The sequence below is a fragment of the Leucoraja erinacea genome, chromosome 22, assembly GCF_028641065.1.
Source record: "Leucoraja erinacea ecotype New England chromosome 22, Leri_hhj_1, whole genome shotgun sequence".
NCBI lineage: Eukaryota > Metazoa > Chordata > Chondrichthyes > Rajiformes > Rajidae > Leucoraja > Leucoraja erinaceus.
Genome location: NC_073398.1, coordinates 14,720,612 through 14,740,587, shown reverse-complemented (window position 1 = coordinate 14,740,587; position 19,976 = coordinate 14,720,612). Strand labels below are relative to the sequence as shown.

At 40.7% G+C, this 19,976-nt stretch overlaps 1 protein-coding gene across 10 annotated transcripts in view; it reads left to right on the top strand.

Moving 5' to 3' along the window:
* anks1b (ankyrin repeat and sterile alpha motif domain containing 1B) overlaps nucleotides 1–19,976 on the top strand; it is a 646,306-nt gene that overhangs the window by 325,058 nt on the left and 301,272 nt on the right. For all 10 annotated transcript variants that reach the window (XM_055652964.1, XM_055652967.1, XM_055652963.1 and 7 more), the window contains 2 exons: nucleotides 1,345–1,464; nucleotides 16,974–17,149. In XM_055652964.1, coding sequence (XP_055508939.1) covers nucleotides 1,345–1,464; nucleotides 16,974–17,149 — 296 coding nt within the window. The remainder of the gene's footprint in view (nucleotides 1–1,344; nucleotides 1,465–16,973; nucleotides 17,150–19,976) is intronic.

Genomic DNA, 19,976 nt, shown 5'->3' with positions numbered 1-19,976 from the left:
CATTGAACTATTTGTCAGTTTCTCTCACACTGTAAGCGAAATGAAGATTCCATAAAAGTTGTGGCTCATTGTGTTTTCTTAATGGTGTTGATATGAGAAAGCAATTTTTTTCATCTCACAGGGGGAATTCTCATTTCCTTCCAGAATATTCTCTTTGGCAAAGGTTTATACTATTAGTAAAACAGTTTTTCACTGTGACTCGTCACATGTGACATTAATTATTCAATTCAATAATTTCAGGATTAATCTTAAGAGTTACACTTGCTGCCAAATAATAGCAAATTAAGGCAGGGTCAAATTGCAAGTGTAGCCATGTTGCTATCATCGCCACATCTTGTGTTATCATTCTAACACTTTCCTTGAGGTCAATGAGTTTGTTGTTGAGATGATCAATTAATTTCTCGGACAATCATATTGTTATGATCTTGTAACTTTTAACTTTTCACTTTTATATTTATATCAGATTTCTATCTTCTCTCTGACAATTCATTGGTTTCTTATTTGCTAGTTAACTCTTTGGTTGACTTGGTCTTGTGGATCTTACTTTATACCAAAGCAGACAGTGTTACATTTGCACAGCTTCTTTCACAGCCGATGAAGCTGCTTTAAAGTGCAGTTGTTGTTGTAATGTAAGGCATAACAAACACCAAACTTCCACAAAAAGGAGTACCCTTGTCGCCATTCAATCGCTTTCATAATTTGTTGATCATCACTCTGCATAATATTCCTGCCCTTCCCAAAAATACTGAATTCAAGCAGCTGGGCTTTGATTTACCATCTAGCCTTCAGCAGTGCAACACTCAATACTACAATGGAGCATAATAATAATTTCTCTGGAATTACCTTGGGGGACATTATCTTTATACCTGGTGGCTTTTGGTCATCCTGCTTTCATATTTAAATAGAAAGCGGGATCGAAGCAAGTTGAAACAGTAATTATTCACTGAATAAAAGGAGTGAGTGTGGAAAGATCATTCCTATGGATTATAAATTTGGTCTCTACCCAGTAAAGGATGAGGAAAATCCACTACCTTTGTCAATGTATTTATAATATTTCAAAACCGGCACATTATGCAGGAAAAATGGATTTGGTATAAAGATGTAAAAAAAAAGAGAAGTTGGTGGATAATTAAGCCAGCAAGAAGAAAAGGGATCACTGATTAGTGCCAAGGCAGGTGACAGATGAAAGTGTTGAGATAATGTTATTCCAATGTTCTGACTCGATCACTTGCATTCTTCATTTTTATCCTTTCAATTCTTTAAAAAATTGTATCGGATGAAACTTTATCATTGAAAGTTAAATTTGATAGCAGGTTGTGATGTTTGTTCTTTTCAAATTTATAGATTACATTGTGCAAAAGATGGATCTAAAAGGGGCAGAAGAACCAGGGAAGCAGTGCCCAGTTCCCACTCCTCAGTCTTCCATTTCATCACCAACGGCCTCGCCTTCCCTCAAGGTCAAAGGTATGGGAATATAGCCAGCCTGCTTTGTGCAGGTAAAGCTTATGTTACTAGAGCATTGAATATGCTGCATTCTATTACATATCCGATGTGTGATAATGAATTTATATTGTCATTGTCTCCTCATTGTATAATGGTGTTCGCATTTTATACAGTGAAGTCTAGGTTTAAGATCAGTTTATGACATCTTGTGCCTCTTATGCAGTCGTATCAATGTTGTCCATGTGTTCTAACTAGGTATAGAGAGGGTTCTTCAGACCAAATTATGGCTTCCAGTTTCCTACTGTTAATTGATGATTTTTCATTGAGAATATCCCGTAGTTTCCTTGATCTAGTCATTCCCTTGGTATTCCATGCAACCCACAAATTCCGTTTCACTTCACAAGAAACTTGTGCATTGCAGGAGCAAAAACCCTCAGAATACTTGCTTCAATCCTGCAGTATTGTTCCTGAATGGATGAAAAGCTTGCACACTAAGACACTATTGAATGGCGCACACTAGAAAGAATATCCATCTCCATGTTAGTTGGAAGAATGCATTTTGCTAAGATTTTTCTATTTATTGCCCATCCATGATTACTCCTGAACTGAATGCTTGCACGACCATTTAATTTAAGAATCAACTATATTGCTGTGTTTCTAGAGTAAGTCAAAACTGGGTGAGGCTGGTAAAATGTCCTTCCCTCTCGTACATTGATAAACCAGGTATTTATGACAATCTGAGCATGGTCACAATTAGTGATGCGATCCTTTTATTCCAGTTAATTACATTATGTGAATTTAAATTCACAACCGCTATGGCGGGATTTTAACTCATACCTTCAGGTTTATGGTGCAGGCCAACCGGTAGTTAAATTGGACCAGAATGCTACCATTCTTTTATTATGGACAAATAAACAGGGATTAATTTCTTCTCTCGTTTATAAAAGTGTTGCAATTGGCTTGGCCTACACTTACTGCCCTTTCCAAATGACTTATCATGGAATGGTGATGTATCCTGCACAGTTGCAGTCTGTGTGGCAATGGTGCACTTGCATTGCGTTATAAGTACTGGCTGCAGGATTTTTACTCACCAACAATGAAGTAACAGCAGTGCATTTCCAAGTCGGTACACATAGGGCAATCTCCCTTATTTTTCATGGGGACAGAGATTGCTGTGATTTTCAATGTGCTGCCAATGTAACATTGGCGAGTTGCTGCAGCGCATTTTGGGAGGTGCTCATGTTGCAGCCAGAGTGAGTCATTGATGGATTTCCCAGCCAATGAAAAAATGTTTCATTGCACTGTTGGGTAGTATTTTGTAGGTGTCAGAATGAGGTTCTATTTATGCAAGTTTTGGGCAAATTTCAGGAATCTATTTGCATATGCTGCAGATTTTTTTCCAGCAGGCATTCTGTCAATGTCCACATATAATAATAAAGAATCAGGCTTGCTGACATGATATAGTCAAATTGCAAGAATTCTGCTTCTGATTAATGACTAGTCTGTATTCATCTACAAAACACAGCGATAAACTCATACCAAATCATATATTCTTAATAAGAAACGGTACTTGTCTCTGCTTACTAATAGATTGCAGATTCTAACACCATCTGCTAAAAGAGGCTGAGGACAATCAAAACATTTTTGAATGACATGGGTGTGCTTGTACTCATGACATTCACCTCTGTGACCTGAGATAGATATGAGTTTACGGCTCTGGGTGCCTGCTCTCTACCGTAGAAATCCATCTATCTCCGTGTCCTATTCCAGTAGCCTGCATTTTGTTTCTTTTGTGTTCTTATTTGGTTTCATATTGAATGTCTGCTCCATTACTTTCTGTGCCAATGGGTTCTGAACTTTAACCATTGCTGCATAATATGATTATCTTCATTTTTACTTTTCGTTCCTTGCCAATCTCCTTCATTCTGTTTCCCCTAATTCTTGCCCCTTCTGCCAATGGAAACAGTTTATCTCTGTCTGTAGCTTTCATGGTTTTAATTGCCTCCACTGAATCTTCTCTATTCCAAGGACAACAGCCCAAGCTTTTGCAGTTTGTTCTTGTAACTAAAGCCCCTCCATTCTAGTACATTTCTTTGATCCTCTAAGACCTTTACATATTTCCTAAAGCATGCTGAACTAAACACAGTGCTCCAGGTGTGACAGGAACAGTCCCTTAAAATCATGATTTCTAGTCTTTATAAAATCTGTGATCTTATGTTTTTAACCATTCCCTCAATCTCCTTCCTTCTTCCAACAGGTTATATACATACACCTTTCTGTTTTTATTTTTGTATCCCTTACGGTCTCTGGTTTATATTATCATTTGATATTATTTGCACCGAGATGTGATTATCTGTGATAATTATATTTTGAAATCTAATCATTTCTTGGACACTAATAAAATGAATATTTTAATTTTTAATCTAATTTGAGGTCATGTTTATAAAATACTTTGTAATTTAGCTAAATGGTACTCTTGCAAAAAGAGTGGAACAAAGGAACACTGTTCTCATGGAAGTTTTTCCGATCCTCTCTGCACAATGGAGGACCCGGCGTGGGGGGTGAACAATGTACAATGGGGGGGGGAACAAAAGGACAGTGGGGGGGAACCGCTGTGGGGGGAGAACATAAGGGGGAGCCGATGTGCTTTATAATTTTGTCAGCGCCGCAGGTGGCCGCTATTTGTGTGTACATTGGATACACACAAGCAAAGAATTTCACTGTAAAGCATTCCTTTCCTTTGCATTCCTTCGGTCAAGGTTGCGATGGGTGATCAAAAAATGTAGGCTAGACATTCCGCAGAATGATCTTTAGACATGTGCTTTTGTTGTTTAATTCCTGCAAATGTGGAATGGATGATTTGAATCAATACTGCAATGCACAAATTTATAAAATTTGTGGATTTATGGATTGCTTCTCTTCTACATCATTCATTACCATACAACATACACAGGGCATAAATGTTTCAGCTTTAGTTTTTAGCTAAGTATGTATTTATGATTCTAATCAACTATTTGATAAAATCTGGTTTGTTAATTACTTTGAAGAAGGGTGGGGGGGGGGGGGCGGCGGGGGGTGGTTGGGTGGGGGTTGGGGGGGATGAGGGGGAGGAATTCCTTGTAGGTCTTTGGGAGTATATTTTCATTCATTGTTATATCTATTAAAACAAAGAGGGCTTTGTTTATACTATTTTTGTAAAATTGTCTATATTAGTGTTCTGATGTAAGATATCTCTATATAACTATGTCTTTGTCTTGTTTGTGTGTGTGTGTGTCTGTGTGTGTGTGTGTGTCTGTGTGTGTGTCTGTGTGTGTGTGTGTGTGTGTGTGTGTGTGTGTCTGTGTGCCCAGATTTGGTTAATTCCTATCTTCTTCCAAACGCTAGGCCCCAGCCTTCCCATTTTCACACATCCTACTCACATGTTTCCCGTGGTGGCGATAAACAACTTCCCATCACATTTCCACCTATACTTCCGGTTATTAATCGGAAATTTTAAAAACAGCCCGATTTCTTCCAATTCACCCAATTTGAGGTGAAAAAATCAGAGTGGAGTCACGATGCACTCGCAAGGTAGGACGGGACACTCTGGGAGGGTGGGGTACTCCATCGCTCGTGTTGTAAAAGGAGTGGCGGTGGTTGCTGACGCCCGACGGCCGCCCGGTACCTGGTTGGGAAGGTGGTGCCACGGACCGAGCCAGGGGCTGGAGCTGGAATGAGGGCCAAGCCCGGGTCTTGGGATGGGGCCGTGACCTGGGGCTGAGAAAGAAGCCGCCGCAGGAACCAAGGACGAGCCTGGGTCCAGGGTCGGGGACAAGCCCGGAGATTAAGTCGGGGCCTGGACTGGAGCCGAGGTGGCGGCCGAACTGTCGGCTGGAGTCAACAGCCAGGGCCGAGTCGAGTATGAGAACCTGGCAAGTTCCAGGCCCTGGCGCTGCTCTACCACCTGGGTAGGTGCTGGGGCAGGGAATGGGAGGGGAGGGGGGTGAGAGAAATGAGGAGGAGGAAAATGGGGTGGGGAGTGGGGTGGTGGTAGAGGAAGGAGGAGGGAGATGGGATGGGGATTGGGGTGGTGAGTGGGGTGGTAGAGGGAGATGGGGTTGTGGAGGAGAGACATGGGGTGGAGGAGGGGGATGGGGAATATTGAAATATTGCATTGGGGGAACGGTTTGTTTTGGGGCAATGGATTGCATTGAGGAACAGGTTGCTTTGGGGGACCAGGCCTCCCATATGTGACAGGAACCCAACAGATCCCACTTAGTCTAGTCTTCATATAAAAGTATGAGTTTTTTTAAATTTTGTGGTGAGGAAACTTATTATTTTTGTGATGTGATTTGGTGCAGCTTTATATTGGAAGCAAAACCCACATGTAATCTCCATCCATTAAATGAAAGATCTGAGATAAAGTCGGTGAACATTGAGAACATGCTTGGATTAATTAAGGACAATGTTATGCAACTGTCGAATAAAAGTTGAGTTTGACAAAGTGTTAAAGTTGTGTTAAAGTGATAAATTACATTTATAAAATAAGTGAATTTGATGTAGTCCATAATGATCTCATACATGTGATTGGCAACAGTTTGTTTTTAAAAAAAAAAGCTAATTGTATAACATGAAATGTTGCACCCACAGGCAGAATCAAATGTTGGGGTAAAGTGATGTTGCTCAAATTACAGAGGCTTGGTTTTGTGTGTTTTGGTGTAGAGGTGGTGGTGAGAAGGAGTGCATCACCCTATAATTTTTAATAGATATTTGAATTTAAAATTTTATAAACTTGATAAGTTCCTCCAGTATTTTATGTCTATTATCATTTTTAAACATTGGTCACTACCATAGCACTGAGAATATAGAATATGCGGTCGCAGGGAGAATGTACAAACTCCGCACAGAGAGCAGCCAAAGTCAGGATTGAAGGGTCTCTGGCTCTGTGAGGCAGCAGCTCCCACAGTGCTGGTCTGGAAGGTTAGGTCAAGTTGAGCTGGCAAATTGGTTTCAAAATTGGCTTAAAGGAAGGAGTCAAGGGGTAGTTGAGATATGGATGTGCTTGAGAGGCGTATGAGGCACAAGGTGCAGGTCATCCTGAAAAACCCCGGGCATCCCCTCCATGTAATTCTGGAGAGTCAAAAGAGCACTCGGAACAACAACTGTCTCCTCTCCCTGCCCTGTAGAACGGAGCGGTTCAGGAGATCCTTCACCCCTGCAGCCATTAGATTTTATAATTCGGACCGTTAGGCTGTAGGGGGATGCATTCTTGCAATTTTCAATTTTTAATTTTTAATTTTTAATTGTTAATTATTGGTCTTTTTAAGTATTTATTGCTCTCAGGTAGTGTCCACAGTGTATTCTATGTATTCTACGTTTTGAATCTGTGGGTTTGTTGGTTGGGGGCTTCTGGACATCTGAATTTCCCTGAGGGGATCAATAAAGTATTTATTATTATTATTATTATTATTATTATTATTATTATTAGTTATAGAGGGTTGTTTTTCTGATTGGATGCCTGTGAACTGTGGAGTGCTGCCGGGGTCAGTGCTGAATTCATTGTTATTTGTTTGGAAGACAATGTTGTTAACATTGTTAGTAAATTTGCAGATTATGCCAAAATTGGCAGAGAGTGAGGAAGGATATTTATATTTACAATAGGATCTAGATCAGTTAGGAAGGTGGGCCAAGGAATGGCAAATGGACTTTAACTCTGTCAAGTGTGAGGTATTGGACTTTGTTGCATCCAACCAGGGCAGGACTTGCACAGTAAATCATAGACCCCTGGAGAGTGTTGCAGAACAGAAAATCTGGATGGACAGGTGCATGATTCCTTGAAAGAGGCAAATCAGGTGTACAGAGTGGTGAAAATGGCATTTTTCACGCTTGCCTTGATTGGGAAAACTATTGAATAAAAAAAGTTGGGACATCATGATGCAGCTGTTTTAGTCCTGTGTGCTTAGCTGGTTGCCTAGCTATAGAAAGGATGACATTAAGTTGGAAGGGTGCAGAAGAAATTCACCAGTTACCTGGATTTGTGTGCTTAGGTTATTGGGGAAAGCCGGATAGGTAGAGGCTTTTTACTTTGGATCATAGGAATCTGAGGGATTACCTTACTGAAGTGTGAAAACTCGTATGGGGCATGGATAAAGGGAACATTCACTGCCTGTTCCTAGAGTAGCAGATTCTAAAACTAGAGGGCATAGAGGGAAGTGATTTAAAAGGGAACTCATTCACAACTTTGCCACACTGTAGGTAGTCTGTATCTGGAATGACCTGCCAGAGAAAGCTATTGAAATGGTTCCAATGACTACTTTTAAAAGCATTTGCACCGATGGAAGGGTTTTAAGGGATATGCACCAAATGCGATCAAATGGGACTAGCCCAGAGTACCAACTTGGTTGGAATAGCAAGGTGGGCTGAATGGTCTGTTTCCATCAAAGATGGCAAGAAATCTGGAGTAACTCAGTGGGTCAGGCAGCATTTCTGGAGAAAAAAAATAGGTGACGTATCGGGTCAAGTCCCTTATTCGGTCACCCCTTCGGAGAGAGGTGGAGAACTTTAAAATAGGCATACTTTGAGGAGATTTTGCAATGGAGCAGTCCAAATGTGTAAGAAGGAACTTCAGATGCGGGTTTGTTTCCATGCTGTATAACTATTTACCAGGGGAGAGGAGGTATAGTTGGGGATGAGAAGAGACATGTTGGATATTGATAATGTTGGGAACTTTACTTAATGTAGACCCAGGTATCATCTCTGTGGGGGTTAAGACCTCCATTGTTTGAGGCTGATAGCTAGCCCAGTGTGTGTGTGTGTTGGGATTCTGTGTATTTGATGTCTTTTGATGCCAATCGAGTTGGACACTGAATGATTGCACTCTGCAGGCCCTCAACTTCACACACATGCGTGGAGGAGATAGATCGAAAGTACGGAGGTGCACTGCACCAACAAAGCATACGTTGCTCAAAAAACATTGCATCGTGCCCGAGAATGCCTAGGTGATGAGCAGTCATCAGTTTAAAATCCTGCGCAAAAAAATCTCCAGATGTTTGTTGGAGCATGAATTTATTTAACACAGAAATTGATGAAGGAGCCTTACAATTTGTGACGTGAAATTTTGTAAATATTTTAACCAGAGAACTAGCACATTGTGGCAGCTTCCCTTGGTGAAAATGTATGCTCTACTGTGAAAGCAATGTATTTGTATTAACTACGGTACATTTCTAAACAATACCAGCGTGTGTGAATGTGTTCTAAATGCAGTCCCTGTGAATACTGGTCTGAATAATGTTTTTCTACTGAAGCACAGTCACTGTAAATATGGGCATTTTCTGGGACATACTTTTTGGCTGGCTGCCAGGGAGCCTCTTTATAATGAGACCGCTCTGTGCTTTCATGTTCAGGGAGCATGAAAATCACTTTCCATTTCAAGAGACAGGAAACCACAGTCAATTTTGTCATAATGAAATCATGTGGTGATACATGTTTGTGAACATAAGAGTGTTTGGGCAATTAATTTTTTGCAAAGGCAGTACGCCATTAAATGTTACAACCTCAGGAATATTAGCGAAGTGCTCCTTCAGTTAATGGATCTATTTTGAGCTGCGGAGAAATACTGAAAAGGAAGATACATTCTCGATTTTAATGAATACTTTTAATTTGAAACACATACTTATATTTGTAATTGTTTCTAAATTCAAGCGGCATGCAAGTAACTGTGTATTTCTAAAGTCTAAGGTAGTACGAGATGGATACAAGAATTACACTGAGAAATATGGATGAAATTCAGTAGAGTGTGGAGTCATGCAATTTGGTAATAAGAATAAAGGCGTAAATTATTTTCTAAATGGAGAGAGAATATAGAAATCAGAGTAAGGTCTTGCTATAAGTATACAGAACATTGGTGAGGCACATATGGACCAAAATGTACAGGTTTGTTCTCCTTATTTAAGGAGGAGTGTATTTGCATGGGAGAAGGTTTACTAAATTCACTGTGATGAACGGATTGTCTAACAAAGAAAGGTTGTAACATTGGACGTAAACTTAATGGAGTTTAGAGGAATGATTCATGACCTTGTGAAACAAGAACTTTGTCAAGATAGATAGATGCTGAGATAATAGTTTTGGAGTTGTGATTGGCCATTTAACATGGAGAGGGAATGTATTTCTTCTTTTCAGGGGATAGTGAATCTACTCCAGAGAGCTTGGGCTCCATAATTTTATATACCAAGACCAAGATTAATGGGTGTTTCTTGTAAAATTGTTATGTGGTACAAGCAGGAAAGTGGAATCAAGAGTCAGATCAGATTGGCTATGATTTTACTTGATGGTGGAGCAAGGTTATGTATTATTTCTATTAATGTTTACATTTATTTTGTTCCTACGTTCATGAGAAATGGGGAGAAAGGGGCATCAATAGCAGATTGGCTCAGGCAAGGAAGATGTTAGAAATTGATTATTTTTGTGACGGAGAGCATAGGTAGCAGGCACATTAGAACTTACAAATGTACCTTGAGGCCTAATAGGAGTTTGAGACCCTCTCATTGAATTTGTTTGCAAATGGCCAAAGCAAATGCCATGTCTGCTGAAATTATGGTTCACAGGTGCTTGGCAGCCACATCATTGATGATCAAAAGGATGCTGAAGCCGCCACCATCTAAATCATTTTTTAATTCTTTCAAATTAGCCTCATGGAGCAGGGAAAGGAGTACCATCCATAGCTTAAGATAAATATTGTTGCTTGTTGCCAAAAACCACCTCACCTCTTTCAAATTACTACTGTATTCCCAGGGTGCTCCTGATGTTAGTACCTACAGTAATATATCAATGTAATTAGAGTAACTAGACCAATACATGGCTTATGCAGTGTAACATCGATACATATACAAGGCAAATTTCAATGCTGCTAATTTGGAAAATATTGATCAGTTGGGCAAGTGGGCTGAAGAATGGTTAATTGAGTTTATTGCAGATAAGTGTGAGGGGTTGCATTTTTGGGAAGTCAACCAGGGCAGGACCTCCACAGTGAATGGCTGTGGAGTGTTGTAGAACCCAGGGATCTAGGAGTACAGGTACCTAGAAAGTGGTATCTCAGGGAGATAGGGTAGTCAAGAAGGCTTTGGGTACATTGGCCTTCATCAGTCAGGGTATTGGATATAGTAGTTGCAATGTTATGTTGCAGTTCTACAAGATGTTGGTGAGGCCATATTTAAGGTGTTGCGTTCAATTTTGGTCGCACTTTTACAGGAATAATTTGAAGGATGTTTGTAAGCTGGAAAAAGTGCAGAGAAGATTTACAAGGATGTTGCCAAGACTTGAGGGGCTGAGCTATAGGGAGAGGGTGTATAAGATCATTAGGGAAATACATAGAGTGAATATGGGAATGAAGAACCAGAGGACATAGGCTTAAGGTGAGAGGGGAAAGAGTTAATAGGAACCTGAGGGGCATAGAGGGTAGTTGGTATAACGAATGATGTGTCAGAAAAGGTAGTTGAGGCAGGGACTAAAACAACATTTGGACAGGCACATAGATAGGAAAAAACGTGTGTGGGGGGGGGGGGGGTTGAGAGAGAGATATGCACCAAATGCAGGCAGGTGACTTACTGTTTCCATGCAGTATGATTCTATGGCTCCATGACGCATATAGTGAACTAGGCGGCCTTGTATTGTACTTACTGGATGCAGACATACTGGTAAAGTAAGCAGTTAAGGTAGTAAATAGTATGTTGGCCTTCTTAGCAAGAGATTTTGAACACGAGGCAAAAATGGTTTGCTACAGCTCTAGAGAGCCACAGTGATACAACATTTGGAATATTGTGGCATTGTCATGACTTACCCAAGAAAGAGTACATACATATACCCATCGAGAGGGCACAATAAAGACTCACCAGGTGCAGAAATTACTTTCAGAAATGGGGCTCACAATCTGTGTGTTGGTTACAGCATTTGAAAGTGAGATGAGTAAACCATTCTTCACCCAGAGGCTAATAAACCTGTGAACTTTATTATTGTGGAAGCCAAGTTGGTGAATATATTTACGAAAGAGATAGATTGATTTCTGGATACAAAATGCATCAAGGGGTATAGGAAACTTTGAATAAGGTATTGATATTAAAGATCCAACATGACTGCCTTGAATAGTGGAGTAGGCTCAATGGGCTGAATGGCCTACACTTGCTGGAATTTTCCTATGTTTCCAGAACTATTGTGTTTGCCCAGAAACTGTGGTAGTCAATAATGAACTAGAAAAGGAGGAGTGTATGAAGGAACTGCAGATGCTGGTTTAAACCCAAGATCGACACACATAGCTGGAGTTTCTCAGCAGGTCAGACATCATCTCTGGAGAAAAGGAATTGGTGATGTTTCGGGGTTGAGATCTTTCTTCAGGCTGAAGTAGTTTCCATGGGGGATGCTGGATCCTTGTAGACTCACATCAGTACAGGATATGTCCTCACTGCATCACTTTGGGAATAGCATTTTCTGGTTTAGTTATGAGAATTCTTACCCTAAAATGGGTTATCTGAAGGTGGCCGGTTCGAATCCTGCTTGGAGTGTGTACTGTCGTTGTGTCCTTGGGCAAGACACTTCGCCTACCTTTGCCTGGGACTAGAGACGGAAATTACCTACTGATTAGCTCCAATCTCGCATATTTACATGCAAATGTTAATTAATATGCACTGTCCCTATAAACAAAACATTAAACAATATCATTGGATGTGAGCTTCTCATCGGGTGACTTTCACTCGTGGGCAGCAGTTGTTGACATTCCAGTCTGGATCATTTCCTTTGGTGTTTCACGCACAAATTATGAACAGCTTGCTCCAAATAGTTTCCAGCAGGAGATAGGCGAGACCTATCAGGTAACTGGCAAATAGTTCCTCAATATAATCTATCATGCAGTTCAAGTGCATATAACTTCAATATTACAAGCACAAGGTCGCAGATGGAGGGAGTATACAGAGCTGCCAAGTAGTACAGATTTTCCGTATTTTGTATGGAAATGCGATACGGATGTACGGATTTGCTTTGTAAATTACGGATTTTTAAAAATTTGGCCCGACTTCCTGTTTCATCTTGATATTTAGTCATACTGTAACTATAAAAATTATAGCAGATTAAATCTATTAGTATTTTAAATTTCAAGATCTGGATGATTATTTTTGTTAACTTTGATTTGCCTGTCCCGCTACAGGTTTAAACGGCGCTGTCAGTTTAGCGTGACAGCGCTATGGGTTCTAATTATAGCGCTACCAGCTGGAGCGCCATTGCCTTTACACATAGCACTATGGGTCACAGACTATTCGCGGAGGGAGAAGGAGAGAGGGAGTGAGAGGGAGGGAGGGAATAAGAGGGAGGGGGGGAATAAGAGGGAGGGAGAAAAAAAGGAAGGAGAGAGGGAGGAAGAGAGAGGGGGAAAGGGGGAGGGAGAGGGAGGAAAAGAGAGGAAGGAGGGAGAGAGAGCGAGGGAGGGAGAGGGAGTCTTCCAAAATGGCTTCTACGTCATCATCTGGTGCTAAAAACAGGAAGCAGCCGTTCAAACAGAAATATACAAAGAGATGACAATGAATGCACTGACAAGTAAGGTGCGTAGAAGACATGTCAATTGGTAGCAAAGTTATGCATTCTTGTACTCTTACATGGGTATGACCGCACATAAAAAACAACATTTTTTTTCAGCAAAACGGCACCGAGTAAAATACTAATTTCCTCAGCAAAATACTGATATTCAGGTACTAGAATACTGAAATTCTCTGACAAAACTTGGCAGCTCTGAGTATGTTACTCTGTTACTGTAGTATCAAGATAACTAAGAATGATTTAAACTAGCATCTACAGTTCTTTGTTTCTACTCAGAGTGATGCCTTGTGGTCCTTTGCTGCCCCTTGTGGTGGTGGATCTTCATCAATTCCAGGTGTAGAACATACTTGGAAATGCTTCACAATTGTACCTTTTCTAGTGTTGTCTTTGTCACGTTTCATGGTCCCAGGTGATAAATAACTCTAGCTGCATGCAGCCAGAATAGTTTTGTTGCTCTGGATTTTTTTCTTTGTCTGCATTTCACTTGAGAGGCACAGCTTTTTTTTTCTCTCTGCAATAAACTGCATATACAAGTCTGTTTTCAATCTGTGTTCTTTCTAGGTTTATCACCATGTGAAAGAAAACAATGAGACCCATGATTACTCCACCATTTCTCTACTGATTGCAGCATTCTTAAGAGCCAAAGACCTAGAAAGTTCCAGTGCACCCAAACAAATGCAATAGATGGTGTTACATTTTGATGTGTGCAATTTCAGTTGTGGGTACTGAAGCACTTTTCAGCCGCACCCAAGCCTCAAGGCTTTTGATTCTACTGAAAAGATGTTGCATAATTCTGTATTGAATTATATTCTCCAAAGACTAAGGTCTGATAGTCTGTGGTGAGGTTGGGGACAGGTTGGATAAAGAGGATCAATGGTGGAGACAAAGGATTGGGGCTTGAGATCATGTTCTTGAATGGCTGCGATGGAAAAAAGTTGCTGGCAACAAGAAAATGCCCTAAAAGATTTTAAGAAGGAACTGCAGATGCTGGAAAATCGAAGGTAGACAAAAGTGCTGGAGAAACTCAGCAGGTGCAGCAGCATCTATGGAGCGAAGGAAATAGACAACGTTTCGGGCCGAACCCCTTCTTCAGACCGCTGAAGAAGGGTTTTAAAAGAGGTTTGCGGCCTGAGATCAGGTTAGAAATCTGTTAATTGTTGGGAGGAAGGGTGGGATTGGGTGGAGGTTGAGGTCTCTCTTAGGGACCTCAGTGAATATTTGAGACAGCTGCCTGACTACATTAGCAAGCGTTTCTGCTCAAAACGTTGCATATTCGCTCCATAGATGCTGCCTCACCCGCTGAGTTTCACCAGCATTTATGTCTACATTCGATTTTCCAGCATCTGCAATTCCTTCTTAAACAAGATATTTTATGAGTTGTTGTCAGAGAACTTAAGAAAAAGTTCATATTTTGCCAGACCAGGAATTGGACAAACTAGGCCTGAAATCACCTATATCTAAGGTAGTGGTGAATGCACTTTAAAAGAACCCAATTGTGTTGAACTCAGCCCTTGACATTTATTTCATTGAATTTAATGGAATTAATTACAGATGCAGAGTTCTGAGGCTGCTGAATTTCCAGAAAACTATTTTACTGATAGTTGGAGTAGAATTATTTTACAAACATAATATAAAAAAAGTCTAGACCATTTATGTTAATGGTGACTATTGGCATATCACTAGATTGCTTATGAATGCAACTAAACAAAGGAAATAACTTGTATTAATATAATATCTTATATTAAACTGGAGTATCATGTAATCCTTTTGGACCATGAAGTACCTTTGAAGTTACTATTATAATGGAGGAAACAATGATCTTATGACATGATATACTTTTGGAATTAAAGGAAAAATCAATACATCATTTACTGATGTATATTTTAATGAACAGGATATTTGGTCTGTGAAATAAGTTTTAGTGCACAGGACAATGCTTGGTTTTCAGCTAATGTAGACACAAAATGCTGGAGTAACTCAACGGGACAGGCAGCGTCTCTGGAGAGACGGAATGGGTGACGATTCGGGTCGAGACCCTTCTTCAGAATTTAAACCAGCATCTGCATTTCCTTCCTATATGCTTGGTTTTCAGCTTCAGCTTCAGTTCTAGTGCTCCTGAAGTGTCAGCCATAATTGCACTTGCTTGGCAACACATTTGGCAGCATGCCCCTTTACATCCATCATTCAGTTTTCCCTTTGTTTTCCTTCCTTTTCTGAAGTTTGTGATCAATGTTGGGGTCTGTATCGTAGTGAATTGATGCTCTTCCATCACTTCCAGCAGGCTTCTGCACACTGAGGAGGGGTCATCCCCACACAGCATTGACTCATGTACTCCAAGGATGACAGAGTATGATCATGAGCAGACAATCATCCACAGGCCAAGTTCACTGAGGTTAATTGCACTCCTGTTTCTGCCTAGATGGGGTCTATGAATCCAGCACAGAGCAGAATTGAATTAACTCGGTTAGCTCATTTGTTGACACTGTCATCAGCAAAGCTATTGAAAAATTGCAGCTGCCTTTTAATCAGTCAAACTGCAGAGATCATTCTTCTGTGTAAAATCACGCATCACTGCTGAAGTCCCCTCTAGACTTCCCATTTCCATTCTTTCTGACTTACGATTCTTTAAGGCAGTGGTTCCAAAAGTTTTTGAATGAAAGCTCCTCTCTTCACCTTAGCAAAAAACTAGCTCCACATAAATCATCCACGGATGATGCCATCGGCTCCACTGCTCTAAGGGGCCGCTCACTTTGGGTGAGAACTTCAGATTTCTGTGAAGTGTTGAAAGACTTGAATCCATGCACCTCCACAAAGGGACCAAATTATGTTTGAAAAGTAAATATGATGATAGTAGAAAGACAACCTTTATGGGCCTGTCCTTCTTAGGTGACTTTTTAGGCGACTACAGGAGACTATGCGGTCGCCGGTGGTGGCCGGGGTGTTGCCTGTGTGTTCGTGAGTAGTCGCCCAAAGTCGCCCAAAGACTCGTAGCGACTTTTTGGTCACCGAAAATTTTTCAACACAGTACCGACCTTGGGTTTGACGCCAAATGAGCGTAGCTTGACGTAGGTGTTATCACAGATTGTCTCCGGGTTAATGTAGATAGTCGTCAGGATGTCGTAGGGGGTCACCAGGATGTTATCGGTTGTCGACAGGTGGCGTAGGTTGTCGCCGGTGCTGACTTCGGTGAATTTCAATGTCATAGTAGTCGCCGAAAAAAATCGTCTAAGTGGGACAGGCCCATTATGCTTCATAAAAGCTTGGAAGTATATTAGCAATAAGCGAGCAGAATTTCCAATCCTGCTAAAATTTGTGCTGCCTGACCCGCTGAGTTACTCCAGCATTTTGTGTCTATCTTTGGTTTAAACCAGCATATGCAGTTCCTTCCTACACATAAAATTTAAAAGTAGTTGATCTTCCTCAAAATATTTTGACCTTGCAAATCTTATGCTATGGCAGTTGATAATATCCAAAGTGTTGTTTTGTGACAAACATTGATTAAATCTGTTTTTGTAGAAACTTTGGAATTAGTCGTGCCATGTGCATGTTTTGATATGTTGTGAAAGTCAAGTTGCTTTATTAAAATAAAAGTTGATTATACACGGCAATAAGGCAGCAGCAGCTCAGTAAATCTCTTAGCATTCCAATTAGATTGAATTGTAGTAATACAAATTAATGCTACATGAAGCACACTCTTGTGGCTATGATTTCTCTAGTTATCAAAGATTTATATCTAGCATTTGAGATGCTTCAGGACTGCGTCATGAACTGCACATGTGCATCGTTCTAAATTGTCACATGAAGTGTATTTTCTCTCGATATGATAAAATGTCAAAGCTTGCCTATTACATGGTAACTATAAACATAATTCCTAATGAAGTTAAATTAAGAATGACCTTCTAAAGCTTGCTTATCTATAAAAGCAGTGAACGTTTTCATTTTCATTGGAATAATTTTGCATCTTTCTTTGGCAGGTGGATCACTACCCAAGGAGCTATCGCAGCTTTTGCTGGAAATCAGAGAGAGCCAGGATAAAGATTTTGATGACTTGTGCCAAGCAATCTCTTCGTGTTCCATTGACAGTTTTACCAGTGTGAAGATTTCTGATGATGATGCTGCAAAGTGTGAAAACCAACCTAAACATTCCAAGGTTAGTGATGAATAAGGAAAAACTATCCCAGAGGGCAATTTAATGTGTTACTTTCTTAGTTGCTTTGGATATTTAACAAGTTGGGAATCACATTGGGATATTTCTTAGTATTTCTAGATCTGAGAATTTTAGCCTTAAACAAGGTGATTTTTTTTTGGATTGCTAAAAATACTAAGGCATGTAATGTTGTTTTAAATTGACATTGCCAGAATTTTCTGCTACTGCATAATCACCAGATCCCCTTGTTTGAAATATAAATCTTTTTCAGTACTTAGCTCAAGCCATTCATTTGGTCAGTATGAATATAAGTGCACATTAAAGAAAAAAAAATTGATATATTTAGATCGGATAGTAATTTATATTGAACTGAGATTTGGAATGACCATTCTTGAAGGGTTTAATGGACACTGCTACCATTCTTGTCTCTAGATATAAAATAGAAAATATTGGAAAATATTAGTAGGTCAGACTGTAACTAAAGAGAGGAAAACAAAATTAACATTTTAGGTCAGTGGCTGATCATCATAACTGTTGTGAGAAACGACATCAGCCTGAAGCTTTGACTTTTTATTTCTTATGCCATCTGACGTTTGAAATATCTGTAGCATTTTAGTCCTCCTGTAAGACTGTAATGTATTTGAATTTTACATTACTCAAATACAACAGAGGCAGTAGGTTTAGTTGCTAGGAAGTGACAACTGGTGAATATGCCCTTAAGTTGTCAATCCCTGTTTTGTGAGATGGCTTTTATCATAAAGTTGATGACAAGATTATGAAAAGGTTCCGTAATCTACTCCAGACTGCCACCTTGTGTTTAGGGGCTAAACCTTTATTGTGACAACTCATAATAAAGTTGTTTATTGACATAGTAGTGTTAGCCTTGTCATGATGGTAGCATAGCGACCTCTTAAACATTTAGTTATGAATTAAATCTCCTTGGATATGGACTAGGCTGATGCTTCAGATCATCATAGGAGCAGAATTAGGCCATCTTGCCCATAGAGCCCATTCATTCAATCATGGCTGATCTATTTTTCTCTTTCAACCCTATTCTCCTGTCTTCTCCCCCATAACCTTTGACACCCTTATTAACAAAGAACCTATTAATCCCTTCTTTAAAAAAATACAATGACTTGGCCGCCACAGCCGTCTGTAGCAATGAATTCCAGATTCACCATCCTCTGGCTAAAGAAACTCCTTCTCATTTTCATTACAGAGGTACGTTCTTTAATTCTGTGGCTGTGTCCTCTGGCTCTAGACTCTCCCACTACTGAAAACATCCTTTCACATCCACTCTTATCTATGGAATGCTGAAGGAGCACTGAAGAATTCTTTCAGTTGCGACTTCAAACCAAGGCCTACCTGCCTTTTCAGTTATACCCACATTTGCTTGGAAATATATGCCCAGTAAATGAACGTATTGTATTGTGCAGGCTGGACCTTTCATCCTGCATCTGAAATATAATTCCATTGAATAATCCATTTGTTTTATTGCATTGGAGGAGAATATTCAGCCACTGGTGAGTTTGATGCATTATCACCACCGACTTGCAATTATTATACATTGCAAAGTTAGAGAGCTGCTAGAATCTAATCAGCACAACAAACGTGCTTCAGAGTTCAGTGAGATCATCTTCCAGTAAGATGAGTGGAAGATCCACCTCAAATATACCATCCCACGTGAATTACATGTGAATTCTGGTGGGTGCCAGCCTCGCTAGTGAGACCGACATTCCAAGTGTGAATGGAAAGGAGGATTCAAATCCCAGCCAAGATTAAGCCTTTATTCTTGGAATGTGAGCATCACTGTACTTATTGGCCATTTGTGTTTGAGTGACTCCATCAGAAGGTGGAATAGGAATTGTACAAGAAGCACGAACTGAGCAAGGGCAGCAAGTTCCCTCCCTCAGGACCTCAGTAATACAAGATACAAGATACATTTATTTGTCACATGTGCCAGTTGGCACCGTGAAATGTGACCACCATATAGCCATAAAATAAAATAAAGAACACAACACACGATAGAGTTCAACATAAAACATCCCCACACAGCAGAATCAAAGGTTTCCCACAGGGAAGGCACCAAAGTCAGTCATCTTCCTCTGATGTTCACCCCTGTCCGGGGGCTCCGGAGCCCTCCGCAGTCGCCGCTACAGCAACCGGCAGCTCAGGCCGCTCAGGAACTCCGACGTTGGAACGGGAGGCCAAACTCAGTGGCTTGGATCTTTAAATCGGCCGCTTCCCACCAGAGTCCACAGCTCCCGAAGTCCCCAGGCCACGACGGGCGGAGATTCAACGCTGGCGGCCCAGGGACTCCGCGATGTCGGAGCTTCAAACGGCGATCCAGGAAGGCATCGCCCGCTCCACGGTGAATCCAGCGCCGCACCGCCGCTGCCGAAGCTCTGGTCCGGTCCCCAGTCTCCGGTAGGAAAGGCGCTCCGATCCAGCAGGTAGGCCGCAAGAACGTGACTTGGAGAAATAATCGCATCATCGCCAGGAAGCGACTGGGAAGCGGTTTCCCCCTTACCCCTCCCCCCTCCCCCACATAGAAAAACGAAAAAATCCCCAAACAAAACTATTTAGACAAACTAAAATAAGAAAAATATAGAAAAAACGGACAGGCTGTAGGCAGAGGCGCCTACAATGCAGCGCCCCTAGTGGACCAATAAAGCAATCACTCTGTTTTTACAACATACTGGCAGTATTATGATCACTCACATTTGTATGTACATTTATATTCCAGATGATCCTCATGATCTCTATTATTAGTAAGATCTGTCCATGCACTGTTCGGGACATTTTCCTACATTATCCTGCATTCTGCACA